Source organism: Manacus vitellinus, unplaced genomic scaffold, assembly GCF_001715985.3.
Source record: "Manacus vitellinus isolate BGI_N305 unplaced genomic scaffold, ASM171598v3 scaffold_57_pilon, whole genome shotgun sequence".
Taxonomy (NCBI): domain Eukaryota; kingdom Metazoa; phylum Chordata; class Aves; order Passeriformes; family Pipridae; genus Manacus; species Manacus vitellinus.
In genome coordinates this window covers 2,901,534-2,917,947 of record NW_021940666.1, presented here as the reverse complement: position 1 = coordinate 2,917,947, position 16,414 = coordinate 2,901,534, and the positions used below count along the sequence as shown (strand labels likewise).

At 41.4% G+C, this 16,414-nt stretch overlaps 1 protein-coding gene across 1 annotated transcript; it reads right to left on the bottom strand.

Annotated features, from left to right (window-relative positions):
* Positions 1 to 325: 325 nt before the first annotated feature.
* Positions 326 to 9,540, bottom strand: LOC103756482 (acyl-CoA (8-3)-desaturase). The gene is made up of 12 exons (XM_008922572.1): positions 9,322 to 9,540; positions 6,590 to 6,700; positions 5,974 to 6,171; positions 4,886 to 4,987; positions 4,568 to 4,696; positions 3,190 to 3,247; positions 2,726 to 2,802; positions 2,203 to 2,300; positions 1,793 to 1,889; positions 1,096 to 1,175; positions 688 to 813; positions 326 to 377 (listed from the first exon to the last, which is right to left on the bottom strand). Exons 1-12 carry the CDS (start codon positions 9,538 to 9,540, stop codon positions 326 to 328), a joined length of 1,347 nt encoding a protein of 448 aa, XP_008920820.1.
* Positions 9,541 to 16,414: the final 6,874 nt, after the last annotated feature.

The following is a 16,414-nucleotide window of genomic DNA, read 5'->3' as shown; positions in this document are numbered from 1 at the left end:
ATAAAGAATTTCAGTTTAAACTTCTTCCATAAGCAATGAGCTGGTGCCTCCAATGAAGTTCAACTCATCAAGTTGATTCAAATTCTGCCCAGTTTAAAAGCCCATCTCTAAATTCTGAGATTGAGAGCAGGAAAAATAGAGGTTCATGGTTGAGATCAAGAAAAAAAATATGTATCTTTAAGCCACTTTCCCACTTGATTCTTACTGAAAATAGCTTTGCCCAGCTCCTGAATTTTTATGCCTGAAGACACACACATGGATGGTCTGTGCTGAGTCCTGGCAGCAGTTGGGTGGTGAAGAGGTTCCCTTTGAGAGTTGCCAGTTTTTACCCATGCAGATATGCTTCAAGCCAGTGCTCCCCAGAATCCTTCAGGGAACTGCAGGAACAGAAGTTCAAAAAACAATTTATGAAGAGACTATTCAGTTTTCTGGGAAGCAAATTGTAGTTAAAGGAATAATTGGAAAAAAATGGATTTTAAAGTGCATGGATATCTCATAGCAAAGTCTGACTACTGGGAATGAGTAGAGAGGATTTAAGGAAGAGGGGAAAAAAAATCTTTCAAATTACCTGTAGAAAAATCTAAATAAACTACAGGTTTGATCATGGTCGCTGACTTGCAGTGGTTCCCTGTATCCTTCCCTTACATGACATTAGAGTGCAAAACTGTCTTGTTAATGGATACTTACCGCAAAATATCTACAAAGGCTGTCAGTAAAGTCTTGGTTTTATATTCAATGCCGTGCTTATCACAAAGGCTTTTCACTAGAGGAGCTACTTTCCAGTAGTTGTGTCGAGGCATTGTGGGGAACAGGCTGCAGAATGGGATGAGACAGAGTTATTGTAAGACTTGGCTTGCACCACTTTCTGTCCTCCCTGATCAAAATATTCCCCTGCCCTCCCCCAGAAGGAGAGCAAAATGTCTCCTGAGATGGTTTATTCCTGGAAACAAAGAATAGTTTGGATGGGAAGAGACCTTAAATATCATCCTATTCCACCAGATCCTTTAAGGTCCCTTCCAACCCAAACCATTCTAGGATTCCACAGTTCTAAATGCCCCATATTATTCCCACTCTTATGCCCAAAATTATACTCACTGGTGCTCAATTTGAAAGTTCAAGTGCCCAGTGAACCAGTCATTGAACAAAGATTGCTTCACGTTGCAGGTTGCATGGAGCTGGGAGGGAAAAAGACCCCAAAATACATGATTTAGGTTTTATTTTCCTGCAAGTCTGATGTTTGAACCCCAGCAATCATTGCCCACCCTCATCTTGCATAAAAGAAAAGTCAGGGATTGCAGCCATCATTGCCCTGAGGAATTAAATAAAGTCTAGACTAGCCAGGCTGAGTCTTCTTCCCTTAATAAAAGGGAAAATGCTTACAACACACTACATGGGATTATGTTGCTGGAGGCATTATATATGTGAGTAAAGTTGTATTTACATATTTATTTTTATCAGATTTTACCAAATTTTGTCAGATTTATCTTATCTGCAATAAACCTGCAACCTGTAGGGTAAAAATAAAGGGATCCAATTCCCATTTTGCTTCCTTTAGTTGGCCTAAAAGGGAGATTGACTGTTTCACCATCAATACTTTTCTGTAATAGGAAGGGAAAAGTACTGCAAAAAGTATATCAACACCTTTCAGTCAAAAAAACAAGACTTTTTAAATCTAGATGTCCTGTTTTCCAACTAAAGCTTTAAAAGGTTTGATTATTACAGAAAGGATGTTGTCTTTGTCCTATGATTCAGAAGTGTAGACCCAGTACTCCAGAAGAAAGGAGCTTCTCACCTGAGTAGACACCCAGTCTTTGTTCTGATCATAATCAATGTCCATTGGAATGTGGTTCATCTGTGACACCCAAATAAACCAGGTGCTCTCAAAGTACCTGGACAGATAAACAGGGAAACACTTGTTACATCTCCAGTGTCGTCTGAATTTACCATTAAAACACATTGCCGAGTCTCTTAGTCTTAACTAAAAGAGCACTTTTATGTAATTCAGGATTTCCTATTCCTAACTTTTAGAGTGTAAGAACCACTCAACTTGTAGTTGAAGGTGTCCCTGAGCAGCGACCACCACCCTGTTCCTTCTTGACTATTTATTGCTGAGAAAATTGTAGTGACTGGGACTAATTTTAATTTATTTCAGTATTGATTACATATATTAGTCTTGGAGACTCCAGATGTTCTGTGTGTTACCTGGACAGCCAATAGTATATCATGAAGTTCTTAAATCCCATTAAAGGAATATACATGAGGGATACTCGGATGGTGAAAGACACAAGCAATATCAGGTCCTGTAAAAAAAATAACCCAAACCAAGATGAAAATCAGCCTTTGTTGATGAAATCCCTCCACTCCATCCTCTCCCCTTTACTTGAACTGCAGCTAAAAACTGTTCTGATGTATGGATTTCTTATTGATTTATCAAGAGGAAGCTCCACACCACCATTCTACAGCAAGTTGAGTGCACCCCTAAAATATTCCCACAGCACTCACTTAATAACTGCAGACAACAGCCTTGTCATCACACTCTGTCTATATTTGAGTTTTCTCTTAACTTTCATTTATCTGCTAGAAGATTGAAAAGCCTTTTCTAAACAATTCTCCCTTGCTGCAGCAAGCCCAGAATCAGCCTTTGCTATCTTAAACCCCCCAAACGGAGGTAAATATTAATATAGTGACATTATTTGGGTTTTCCAGATGCTGAAGCTGTGCTTACCAACCACTTTTTCCTCTTGATTGTAAAGTGGAATATAGTTAGCTGGAAGAAGGGGATGAGTGCAAGTGGGGCCAACACTGAAGGAAAGAATGGAAAGAGAGAGGCATTTATAATTTCACTGCATCATAGCTCTTACAGAATAGTCTACTGTGAGAACAATGATTCTTCTTTCTAGTGGAAGAAAAATTGCTGTCTTCCATTTACACCAACTTTCATGCATTCACAAAATCTCTTAGTCTTTTTTTCTCATCACTTCTTCTTTTCTTTCCCATCCCTTTCTTCCCTCTACTTGACTCACCCTCATCTAGTACTTCCATCACATAACCCTTGCAGAGACACAAGGGCAATTCCTCCTCAAGTGGACCTTCTTGAACATGAAGGAAGCTTTCTGAAGGTGTCACTTCAATCTTAAAAACACCTTTATTTTGGGGAGGAGATGCTCTCCTGATTTAGCGGATACTCACAGAAGAAATACTTATGCTGGTAATTGTAAGGCATGAACTTCTTCTTCTTCTTTCCAAGCTGAAAAATGAAAAGATATTGTAATGAGCCAGTGAGAGACTATACAAAAATGCTCAAAAAAAATGCTTACAAATAATTTGCATTTTGTAGGAGAATGAAATTCAATCTAATCAATTCACCATGGAGTGCTGAGGCTACTGGCACTTGGAGAGGAACAGGTTGTTAACATGGAAGCTCAGTCACTAAGGTGGTGGGTTCCAACTTGGAAGAGAGAGATTGGAACCAGCTGATCTTTAAGGTCCCTTCCATCCTAAACCATTCTAGGATTCTATGAATGCAGGATGTGTTTGCTGTGGAAGCTACATCTGAACTTCTGTATCCCAAATTTCTGAGTAATAGAGGAGAGGGTGGTCAGACATGACATAATTTGGAAGCTATAATGAGAGACATTCCTATAATGTCTCTAAAATAACTTCTGCAAGATCAAGGTACTGAATGTTTGATAAATAAATCTGCCTTCTTGTTTTGTCAAATACTTTGTCTTCAATTACAGAAATATGTGCACCTCAAATATGTCTTCCCTGGATCAAAACCGAAACAACAAAGGAAGCAGACAAACAAAGCCCCTGAAATCCATTTTGCCTGGCCATGGTGTGTGGTATTTTGTAATTCTCACTAGAGAAGCCTTTCTGAGGCAGCAGAGCCGGAATTTTCCATGTGCCTTGGAGAGCTGTAGTTTCTTTGCTTATTACTAGCCAAAGGAGAGAAAGAGGCTTTATTTTAAGAAGCTGATTACCTTGCAATGAAGTCATTTCATCACCCCATGAGTAAATAGAATTAGTAGGAAAACAAAAGGCAAATGAGACCTTGATGATATCTGAAATCATAATGGTGCAGGGAGGATGTATTCCTAGTTTTTCTTTTTGTGAAAGCCATACAATTTTGGATTAAGAAATCATCTGCACTCATGTTTGATGCATGGCAGCAATACTGGTCCTGAAGGATTTAGGTGCCAAACAGCCAGAAGGACCCAGAGGGAACATCTGACTCACTAATAACTGACTAATAACACGTAACATTAATGTAAATGCACTGACTCGCCCTCTGAGCTGCCTCCAAGGTGCTCACCCTTCCTTAAGCACCGATTGCAAGACTTGGCTTCTCAGGAGCTGGTGCCTCAGCATCATAATACCCAGGCAGTACATGAGACTCTTAGACCTTGGAACACTTTGGGAATTATCAGAGAATCCTGAATGGCTTGTGTTGGAAGGGACCTTAAAGATCACCTAATTCCAAGGCACAATCTGGATGATTATTATTATCCCTCCCTACATAGATTTCTGCCATTAAATCTGCTTTTCCAGACATCCCCATGCTCACCTCCACAGAAAGTGTCTTTCCCAGGCTGAAGAGGAGGGGGTGCATGTTGAGGTCAGGGTCTTTACGGAAGCAGTTGGGTTTGGCGTGGTGCTGGTTGTGCAGGTGGTTCCACCAGCTGGCAGGTAAGCCCTGGAAAAAGGGAACACCAGGGATTCAAACCAGAACGATATCAATGATCACATTGCTATTTATCCACCTGTTATTGACAGCTTGCACTGCGATTCCCTCCCAGTTGATACTGCCTGGATATAGGGACACTCCAATCCATTGCTTTGTCCCCATTAGCCCCAGAGAATATTCCCACCATGAGCCAACTACCTTCATAACATTTATCACCACCATCTGCAGCACCCGATTCCATCTGGGCTTCCTGAAGACAGAGCAGTGCCCCAGATCATGCTGGAACCAGCCCATCTGGATCTGGAAGACCAAAGGGTCAATGAAGAAACAGAATCTTGGCAGCATTGCAATAATTTGCCTTGTAATAATAATTTGCTTCCGTAACTTCATAGTGTGATGCATCTTCCTTCTGCTTTGGGGAAACAACACTCCCTGATGTCTTGCATGTTCAGTGCTGAGAACTTCCAATCAAGCTACTGTCCACTAAAGCTGCTCAGTTCCAGATATTGACTTTAGCTGGAATATAGGGAAATCAGCAAAGCATCGCAACAATTAACTGTTACAGCATAGAAGTCTGTTTGCTGCTATCACAAATAATGAATTTCCAAGTAACCAGCTAGAAAGTGGAAGAATTTCCAAGTCTACAGCTTTATTGCATTCCATATTCCCATGGAAATATGAGGGCTCTTTGAGGAATATCCACCTTAACAGATAATAGGCAAGTAGAACAGATCATGTAAATGAGTTCATTTGAATTTGTTCTATGGATGTCTGAGCAAATTTAAACTTTCAGCTCTACTAAGAAAATCTTTCTTCTTCCCCTCACCCTAAATTTATTGCATCTAAGGGCCACAAAGTCCTATTCCCTCCTTCCCTGCATAGATCCTGCCCTTCTATGGTTGAATTCACTAATCCAGCAGAAAACTATTCAGGGTTAGTGAGGGAAAGTGGCTCATAAAGGACCAAACAAACATCAGACAGAAGGAACAGGGAGCCAAAAGTACAGCTGAGAATGAAATATTGCCTCTTTTGTGATTAGATCAGCAAATCCCATCTTGTGAAACAGCCAGTTCCATAACATCCCACCAACTCCTGGGTTGTCAGCAAAACCAGATTTGCTGGAGGCAACAAAAATTGTGATGTAGAACGTGCTTTTTGTCTTCAGGCAGGTAACAGGACCTGAGGAGAGGCAGCGGAGCAATGCCTGGGATGTGAACATTCCATGAATCCTCTCCATCTGGAGGAACCAAACATGTCTGCAGGGTGAGCAGCTGTCAGCACTTTACCTGAGCAACAGTGAAGAACGCCATGCCAGCCAGGAAAGGCACTAAGGAGATGCCAAAGTACCAGATCACGAGCCAGGATGCAGCATCCAGCACCAGGACGTGAAGGAAAACCAGGAAGAAGAAGAAGTAGTTTGGCCTCAGAAGTCCCATCTTCTCAACAGTGCAGCGCAGCTCACGAAAATCCTCCAGGAGGGATTTCTGGGGGTAAAGTTAAAATTAATGCACTATTTACTTTGAAAATGTAACACAGCAGACTCAGAAACCCCAAAGCAGCCATGGGAGTCAGAGGAGATATTCTCTCAGAGGGGACTCTGCAAAACCAGGCATGAGATCAACAGGTCTTGCTTTTGCTTTGATACTGAGACATCACAGTGGGGAGAACTGAGCAGAATTTGGGGGTCTGGAGCTCATTCCTCGCACCCAGGGGAGGATTTAGCGATCCTGAGATGGTCATGTTTCCATGCCTGACTAGCACTGGCTGCCTCCCCACTCCCTAGCCCATGGCACGGCGTCAGGTGTGCTCCTTCAGACAGGATTCCTGCTCCCTCTCTTATTTTCCTTCTCCTCCCAGGCTGAACCCCAAGCCGTTCCCAGCTCTGGAATCTGGGACACTCACCTTTTTATTGGACTCAAAGCTGGGTTGATCTGGTGCCAGCTCCCCAATCAGCAGAGATCTCAAGTACTTTTTCACCAGAGACTTATCGTTGTGAAAAGCTACAAAGGCATCCTGAGAAACACAAAGGGAGGGAGTGAGAAAGGGCACGTGACTAAATCCCAGACGCTGAACCTCTCCTTTCCTCAAGTCTTTGATATAACACGTAATCCAGTTCCCATTGTCCAGAACCCTTTGGGTTCCTCTTTACCACCTACTGGAGCTCGGCCCAAGGATGCTGGAGAAGTTTCAAGAAACCAGATTTCATAAAAGGCCCTGGGCGAGGCTAGTAATGAACATGAAAGGGTTTGATGAAAAACTCTTTGCAGAGGGAAACATGTTCTTTCATCTGCTTGTTTCAGCACAGTCTGTCCCTAGAAGGCTCCAGCCAGCAGCCCTTCCCTATGGATGGGACCCAGGTGTGGGAGAACACATCAGGGAATGGGATGTGTCTTTGCCATGCTTGAGATGAGGCTTTTAAAATCCTGTTTGTAACCCACTAGGGCCAAAGGAATATGTGCTGAAGTTCCTTACACAGCAGGAGTGCAGTTCCCTGCAAGTTTTCAGGCTGGATGATATTTTGGGGAGGTAGGTAACAGTAGTGACACAAATGGGTCCATTCAAGAAGCATTTGAAATCCCAGGTTTAAAATCAAAGACAAGCAATGGAATAAAGGGTGAAATTCCAGGTAAATCAAAACTCTTCTTTAGCTCAGTGAATTTTCCAGAAGTAAGATAAAAAGGCTGACCATGCTCTATTTAGGTCCAGAAAGAGTAGATATGGCAAAATCCTCAGTGTTTGAGCAGTCAGGTACTTGTTGATTTTGGGTGTGAGAAACAACGTGGATGATTAAGACCCCAAAAAATTCTGCATGTGCCTGGTCAGGACCAAGTCCCTGGAAAAGGACAGGGGACTTCCTTGCAGTCTGACATTGCTCTGGAGCCTTTTGGCTGGAGAACTGGAGACAGCCTTTCTCTGAGTACTTTAGTCCAGAAATACTCAGAGCAAGGTGATTTTTTGGACATTTGAGCTTTTTACAGACATCCACTTTGTCACATCCATCCCTGTGTCACAGTGACAACTGAATAACTCCGTCCAGACCCAGAGGACTGGGGAAATCTCTCTATCCTAATTCCGTGCCTCTCATACATTCTTATATACCTCCCTCCTGCCAGGAATCTGATTCAATCCATAAGTGTCTATATTGCAGCTTGGAAACAGGAGCCACAATGCCTTCAAGCAGGAATCCCTCTCCACAAGATCAGTATCACAGATTCTTATCACTGAAAGCCCCTCAGTCCTGCCTGTCGCTTCTCCTCCCTCCTCAGGTCCTGATAATCATCTTAAGAGAGATTAACTTTAAGATTTATCACCTGCAACACACACAACTCCCAACATTTGACATCAATGCAATGTTCTTGTTGACATTTTCAAATTAATCCACACAGAAGAAGAACATTCTCACTGTATATATATAATTATGAGGTCTAGAGTAGTCAAGAGTACTTGAAAAAAAATCCTGGATCCTGGTTTTAGGTAAAGTCCTGCCCCAGCAATTTTTTGAGACACCTTCCAGTCCTGCATTTCTGTAAAAGTGTGTTTTTTCTCAGAATATATGAACAGAGCAGCATTTTAAAAGCAAAAAAAATTATACAGATTAGCAGAATACAAATTGAGAGCAAGACAGAAGGATATTGTTGTGATGCAACACAAATCCACACTGTACCCACAATTTTGGCTACTAGTTGTGGTCCTGTGCTCAAAGGGATGTAGCACAGCTACAGGTTGGAAAAGACCTTTAAGATCAAGTAAAATTAGGTTGTAATTATTGGAATAATAAAAGCAGGCAGGATCAAAGGTCATCCTTTAAACATATTCACCCCAGACAAATTCACTGTGGTTAAAGCCCCTGGGTGTCCATAAATAAAATAATCTAAATGCAGGTCCTTACACTGTAGGAGCTGGGAGGACATTGCTTGGGGTCAAATAATTCCATGCATTCTGTATTCCTTGAATCCTTTTGTAAAAGTCCAGTAACAGAACCTGCAGGAGGTGGCACCAGGACCTCTAGACTGGCCTGGCATGGCTGGTCTAAGTTCTTAAGTCACTGAGGTAGAGGAGAAAGCCAACGAGACTCAAACCTTTCTTTTCCTTCCTTTGAGAACACCAGATATTTTTCTGTCCCACTTTCAAGCACAGAAACATTCAATTCAAGGAGTGAAATGTGAAAAATAACTGATCTGGTTCATTCTGGGCCAGGACAGGGGAAGTGTTATCCCATTTCAAACTGAAACCTGAGAGATTAGATGGCTAAAGAGCTTCCTTCAAGTCAAAAAGTCTTGTTGAGACAAGAATTAAATCTCCCACATCACAAGCTTATGCTTGAAACTTGGCCATGTTTTTAATGCTCATATTTCTGACTATTCAGATATTCAATATCTCCTTTCAGCAGAGAGATCTGCTTCGAATTTATTATTTCTGTCAAAAAGCAACACAATTATTTCAGAGAAATCCACTAAATCAACAAATTTTTGCAGGAGATCTGTTTTCAAATATATTTGTGAAAGGTTTCCTTGTCTCCTGCAGCCATTGTGTCTCTTTCTCAGCCCGCTCTTTGGCCAAGCACAGTGACAACCAGCACGTCCTCCTGCCCTGGCACTGGAACCACCTTCCTGCTCTGTCCTCCTGGGTCTTACCGTGGCATCCTGCCCAGCATAGTGGCTGATAACTCTGCTGCCTCCAGGGTGCTTCTTGGAAAACCTGCTGACATCATAGACCTTCCTGTCGATGACCAGCCACTGCTCCCGGCTCTCCCCACGGCCATTGTGCATCCTGACCTCCTCCCAAGTGAAAGGCTGCGGGAAGGCCGGGATGGGACTCGTCCCCTTCTCGCTGGAGCCCGTCTGAGGAGGCATCTGTGCACTCAGAGCCGGGATCCACCAGGCTGAGCCTTGCTCTGTGTCCAGGCTGAGGGTGGACCATCCCATCCTGCCCGTTATACAGCCTCGCTCCAAGCCACTCCCTTGTGCTCCAAGGGCTGGTTGGCTCTCCTTGCCCAAACACACCCTTCCAAAGTTCCCTCCCCTTCCAGATGCTTTACACACCCATAAATAAAAGCCCTGTTCCTTCTCGTGCTTTCTGAGTTGCCTTTAGAAGGTCTGATTACTCATGAGAGTTGTGGACTGCTCTACTGAACACAATCGGGAATAAACAGACAAAATTAGGATTATCTGTTGTCTCTAAATGGCCTCATCACTGCCCAAAACCTTCAGGTTGTCCTTCATCTTTGAAATTTTCTGTGTTTACCCTGGCATGGTAAATTCATGTGTCTTTCTTAACTAAAATAATCAAAATGCTATCAAATCGGAGTAAAGATGGTAAAGATTCAGAGTAAAAAAAGAACACAATTAGGAAAACATCCTTTATTTCCAGTTAATTTGGCTTGTTCATTGTATACTTCACGTAGAGCTGTGAAAACAGAGTTTCCTGTATATTCTTGACTCATTCAATCATCTAATTGTTCAAGTAATTAATTCATAAGTCTATAGCATTAGAATATTTTGGAATTAGGAGTAATAATAATAATAATAACAATAATAACTGTTAGCACCAAATTTGGCTGTAGATTCAGAGTTCCTAAAGCCATGTTTAAAGGCAACGTTGACATAATTAACCTCACTTAAACATTGCTCCTGAAGAGACAAAATCTGAGCATATCTGATTTTGAGAAGATCTGCTATGAGTACAGAGGTGAAGAGTTCTCAGCTGTAACAAATAGCAGAGAGAAGGCAATGCCAAGCTTCCTATGCATCCACATAAATTTTGCCCATGACCCAGAAAAACTAAGCCCTCATATAGGAAATACTGCCCTACTTGAGATTTAGGATTCTTTTTATCCTGGTTGGATTTTTTTAGTCCAAAATTATGAGCCCTGAGTGCTTTTGAGGAAGATACAAGCAGCAGGCTGATATGGTACAGTCTGTTCCCACAGATTTGAGTTAAATCAAAAATCATGAGTTTTCCCCCTTTTTATTTGCACTTATGAATTTATTATGTCTGTAACCCCAAATATTGCCTACAGTGATGCCCAATCCTTGCCTGAAATCTGACCAGTTCCAGGCCTCAACTACCTCTTGTGACAGTGAGTTTCACAGACAATTCACACACTGTGATCCAGAGAAAGGAGGGAATTGTGTGAGCTCCCAGTTCTGAGAAGGACTGGGAACACTCAGCTGAAGTTGCAGACCTCAGGCAGGACAGAAAGATAAAGAAAGACAAAGAAAGTTCGGAAAGCCAAAGGCACTTCAGCAGGATGAGTTGTTTTCCCTGTCTCCCAAGCAGATGGCAAGGAGGAGGCCCGGGCAAGAGCTGATCAAAGCAGAGGTGATCTGATATCCCTCTCATGAGGTGAAAAGTACCATTTGATTTACGTAAAATAACTTTATTTTCAAGAGTTTGTCCCTGAGTGACTCTGGAATGGAGCTCACAGGATATTCATGCTGTAAGAGACAATGAAGCTTCTCAGTTTTTTACTCTGTGCCAGTCTCAGACTGCAAACACAGTGACAAATATGAAGTCTTGGTTTTTGTGTTCCCCAGTGAATTAATAACAGCCCAAAAGCAGTTGGATAGAGACAGCTGAAATTCCACAGAGCAGACACCTGCCTTGCCCTTAGCCCTGCATGGAGCGAGCAGTTTTCTGACTGCCACAGAATCCTAACTTACACAATTCTAATTCTTTAAATCATGTAGCATCTTGTGAATTAATAAGTCAAGCCCAAAACAGCTGTGTAGAAGTTCCTGACATATGGCAATGGTGGAACCACCCAAAGTAAAAGAGAAATGGGACTGTTGGTATTCGTCAGAAGACAGTGATAAAAGAATGGGAGGAACAATTTCTACTCTGCTGTCACATTGCATTTTGTAACTCTTTATCTTGCTCTAAATAAAAGTTGAGAGTGTCCACGCCAATGATGTGTTCATGTTCTATTGTATATGTGTGGAGTCTTACCTAAATCATGTTTAGTACTTGAGGTGCTGAAAATAAAATATGCAATAGTTTGCGCAATTTTCCACATATGTGGTTTTTATAGACATGTGAAAATATCAAGTTACTCCACAGCTGGCTGAAAGTACAAAAAACCCCCTTCCCACGGCCCTGTATTCAGGCTTGTAAATGCAGCAGTTACCTGAAAAGGAGAAGATAAAAATGAGGGGTTTGATTTTGGTCACAGAGCCAGGTGTGAACAAATATGGGATGTCTCTGTTTATAAACACAGTCAGCTGTGATTTCACTGTTAACACACACTGTGGGTGCCAGTACCCACCAGACTGTTGCTAATTAGATGAATTAAGTTTGGGAACTTTAAGATATTTTTTCTCTGAATTAACAGTGTGCATAATATTTAATGTCTGAATTTATTTTCCATCAGCTCCCATCCAGAGGGTCCTGCAATGCCCATTGATATTCCATAACATTAAATCCCCTCCCAGTCTGAAAGCAGAAGCTCTGTCTGTGTTATCCAGGTCACCAAACAGATTTCAGAGCTGCATGGAAAAGCCCAGAGAGTGAAAGCCACAGCCATGCTCACTCAGATAAACTATTGGGAAATCTGTCAAAGTGAATTTACACCACACTCAGTGTTCTGCAACAACTACCCACAGACCTGCCAAAATCTGTGTCGTGTGCTCCTGGGAGCTGGTACATGTGCTCACAGCTGTTCTCTTGTGACTAAGAAACTCCTTGCCCAGGGACTTGACATGATTTCCCAGATTTCCAGAAAGACAGTATGTGACTCCTCAGCTGGGAGTTGTTGCATCAACACTTTTATCCCCCATAAATATTTGCAGCTTAATCCACTGCAGATATGTGGTCCAGAAATAAATCTAGTACTGAGACATCCCAAAGCATCTTGGAAGTGGTTCTGTGATTCTGTGAAGTGGTAGGACTCGATGATCTTAGAGGTCTTTTCCAACCTTAATAATTTTATGATCTCATTTCTAAGAAAATCTCCTTTTCCTTCAAGCTCTGAGGAATTTTTTCCTATAGGATACCAATTTTTTTACAGGGTTTTTTGACCACCTTTTCTACAGAAACAAAGTATTTCATGGGGCCTGTCACACGTGTTGTGACAGCACCTACCAAGTGATGCTCCAGGGAAAAGCTGGATGGAGAACATCTACTTTACAAGATTTACAGTCTACTCAGAGTTGTTCAACATGAGACAGCCACTTATAGGTTGCACATGTCTCCAGAGTCAGCTGTCAACAGTAGAGAGAGCTGGAAAAGCAGGACCTTGCGCTGAAGCCATGGGACAGCATCTTGCCTTTGTGGAGAACTCATGGATGCTCTTCCCTACAGTGGCTCCAGTCTATGGCAGGGAACTCACCTGCAGCCATGCACAGGCCAGCGCACAGCTCCCTGTAGATAGAGCCTGTTTTTCTTCCCAGATTTCATGGACTATCATTCAAAACTCCCTCTTCTGTGACTATGATGTGCCTCTTCCCAAACACAGCCAGGAAATGGAAATAGTTATAATTATTTTATCCCCAGCACAAAACTTAATGGGGAATCCGTAATTCAGGACAAGGCTACATTTGGAAAGATTTCTTCAATCTTTTCAAGAGACAAAAACTTTTGCAGTCGGTACAATTTTGTTTTGGAAAGAAAAGATAAATCCAGTAGTTGCTTGATGAGAACATTAGAAGATACCATATCAGTCAGGAGGAGAAAAGGACTGGGTTTTCTTTTTTTTTAGCATATTCCACATTAAGAGACACAACCCCGTATCTCAGATGGGGTTACTCATCAGGAATACCATGTAATTTCAGGGATGGGAAGAAAAATCAAGGAGTTTTTCATAGACAGTCATGTTTGCAATGAATGTTTGCTTCTCTTCCCTGCCTTGAGGGGTTTAATTTGCTCAGATATTCAAAGTATTTATTAATTTTTTTTTCATTCCTTAACCAAGATTTCAGTAGTAAGTTAACACATGGTTTTTTTCCTCTATATCCTTTGCAAAACAGAAAAAACCATCTGTGAAATACCACATTTTCCCTCCCAATTTTGGGTTACATTTTATGGCTGAACAATAAAACCCCAAAACGAGTGCCTTGTTAATTATAATGACATCTAAAAATAGGTTCTGTAATAAGCCTTCTCACCCAAAACTCCCTACAGAACAATAATTTGCATTAAGACACATATTATGTAATTTTTTTGTACTTCTGAGCAAGTTCCTAAAGTCCCTACCCAGGAGATGCTGCAATGCTGCACAATGAGATGTAAAGCCTGACAGGATTTGCTATTGTAATTCTGATGTGACCTTCTCTCACACACACCAGCTGTAGTTACACCCCCCAAATTCTTTTCAAACAAGGGTGATATCAATCTCTTCATCAATCACCGTGTACTTTTCTGGTTTGTGTTTCTTATTTAACCTGCAATTCCAATTAAATATGAAATATGAATATACTCTTTGCATCATTCAAATTCATGGAAGCCAGAACTCCATGGGCTCTTCTGTGGTTTTAAGATCTAAATTCAGCTGATCTAAAATGGTATATTCTAAATTTAACAGCTGATAAAAAGGCTCTCTCTCAAGTGCACAGGTAGCATTATATATTATTAAAAAGAAAAATAAGACACAGCATAATTCAAGATCAAATTGCTAAATGAATGTAACAAACCCATTTTGTTTTCCCACTGTTGTACATCTGGGTAGCATTTTTATAGCTTTTTTAGCATTTATATTTTATAGCATTTTCTGTGCTCAGTGCAGAGCTCCCACTACTTGCAGACACACTTCTGAATATTCTGCTGATCCACAGAGGGAAAAACCCTCGGAAAGGTGACTCTGCTTGAAAGTTTGTTTTAATTCTTGACTTGTGCAACACTAGTTAGGAACAAAGTGACATAAGCAAGGATTAAGACACCCACAGCCTACACACAGAACACCTTCCTTTGTCTGTCCTTCCTATGGGTCCTGGGCCCCCTTCCAACCTCTGCAATATGTGCAGCGGGGATCCTGCAACAACTTGCCTCCTGGTCTATTTGACCAGAATTCAATTCCCTAGCCTTCATCATCTGCCTCTGTCTTCCTCAGACACATGTTGTGCTGTATATTCCGTGCATTTTGACTCTGAGATGTCCATCATCCTTAAACTTCTACATCCTACCCTGCCCACAAGGACATCAGTCATATTTTTCCTCTACACGGCTGAGGGGGCTTTTGCTACTTACTTTAATTCCTTTTGAAGTTTAATTTTTCTTTGACACTATTGCAATTCCTAATTGCAGTTCCATGACCTTTTCACTACTCTTTTTATTCGCAGATTGTTCCTCATCAATCCAAGATGCTCTTGTGAGTTTGTTCCTCCCCTCCTTGCAAGGGATGCAAGTCCCATAAATTTTATATACTCCTTATATGGAGTTTATGTAAGAATCCTCACATGGCCTCACAGGCCTTCAGCATCATTTCAAGGGACAAAGGATATTCCAGAGCTGTACATGAATGTCTGGTTGATAAAGGAAAATACTCAAGCACCAGGCCAACACCTACAACGCTTGTAAGCATCCTTGTAACTCTCCAGCTTGGAGTAAGTACATGGAAGCTACACCCCATTCCTGCCCTATTAGATATTGGGAATAAATGAGGGTGGGGAGGCTCTGGCACAGGTTGCCCAGAGAAGCTGAGGCTGCACCATCCTTGGAAGCGGTCAAGGCTCTAAAGTGCTTGGAGCAACCCGGTCTAGTGGAAGGTGTTGTGGAACAAAGATGGTTTGTAAGGTCCCTTCCAACCCAAATCATTCCATGATTCCATGATTATTAGGCAGACATTGTCTAGGCAATCTAGAGACCATTATCCAGACTGTTATGTTTTATTTATTCCTTTATTTTTGGTAATTTGGAATATTTGCTCCAGACAGAAATATTTTAGCTTTCTAGTTTCTAATGAAGTCACAGGTTCCTGATCTTCCACTTGGATGAGGGGAGAAGAGAGAATAGAGAAAAATGTCAAAATGACTAAGGCATAGTCTGAGCTCATTGGCAGCATCTTCATTCACCTTTTATTTTACTTGGGCAACATCCAACTTTTCTTACTTCATCTTGTTTCTTTTTCACAACTGATTGTGAGATGATCCTGAAGAGGAGTTCAGACTCACTTGTTAGAACATTGGCATCTCTTCTTGCCAGAAGAAGTTATCTTTCTATCTGGGTCTGCAGCTAAATGGTTGTTTTAAAGGCACTCGTGCATCCCAAAAGGTGGATTATGCAGGATGTGACCCAATTAGGATAATTCTGCCCACAGGACTGCCCTAATCTCTTTCTGAGTCAAAGCAAACAACTGCTACAGTTTACAAGGAGTCATCTGCTATAAAATTAAATTATTCTTGAATTTTGATATTTTGATATTTCTCTTAGTGGATAATCTATCCCTGCTCTTGGGCAATTAACCTTGGCATTAGGAATTTACACCTCCTGTACAGTTTGAACTGGTATTGATTCACACTTCAGCTGCTATTTCTTTATCACTGACAGATTGAAGTACTGTCTGCTATAAAACTTCTCATTTTATGGTCAAGTCACTGCCTCTTCCTTCATTGGGCTCAAGGAGTTCCAACAATTTCATTCTCTCACAATAAGGATCTTTCCTGAAGATTTAGTTTTTCCTGCATCTCTTCCCTAAATCTTGATAGCAGACATATCTACATAGAATATTTTTTAGGTATTTATAACTTTGAAAGAAATTAAACCTAACCTAGGCATAGAACAACTTAAAATATTCCC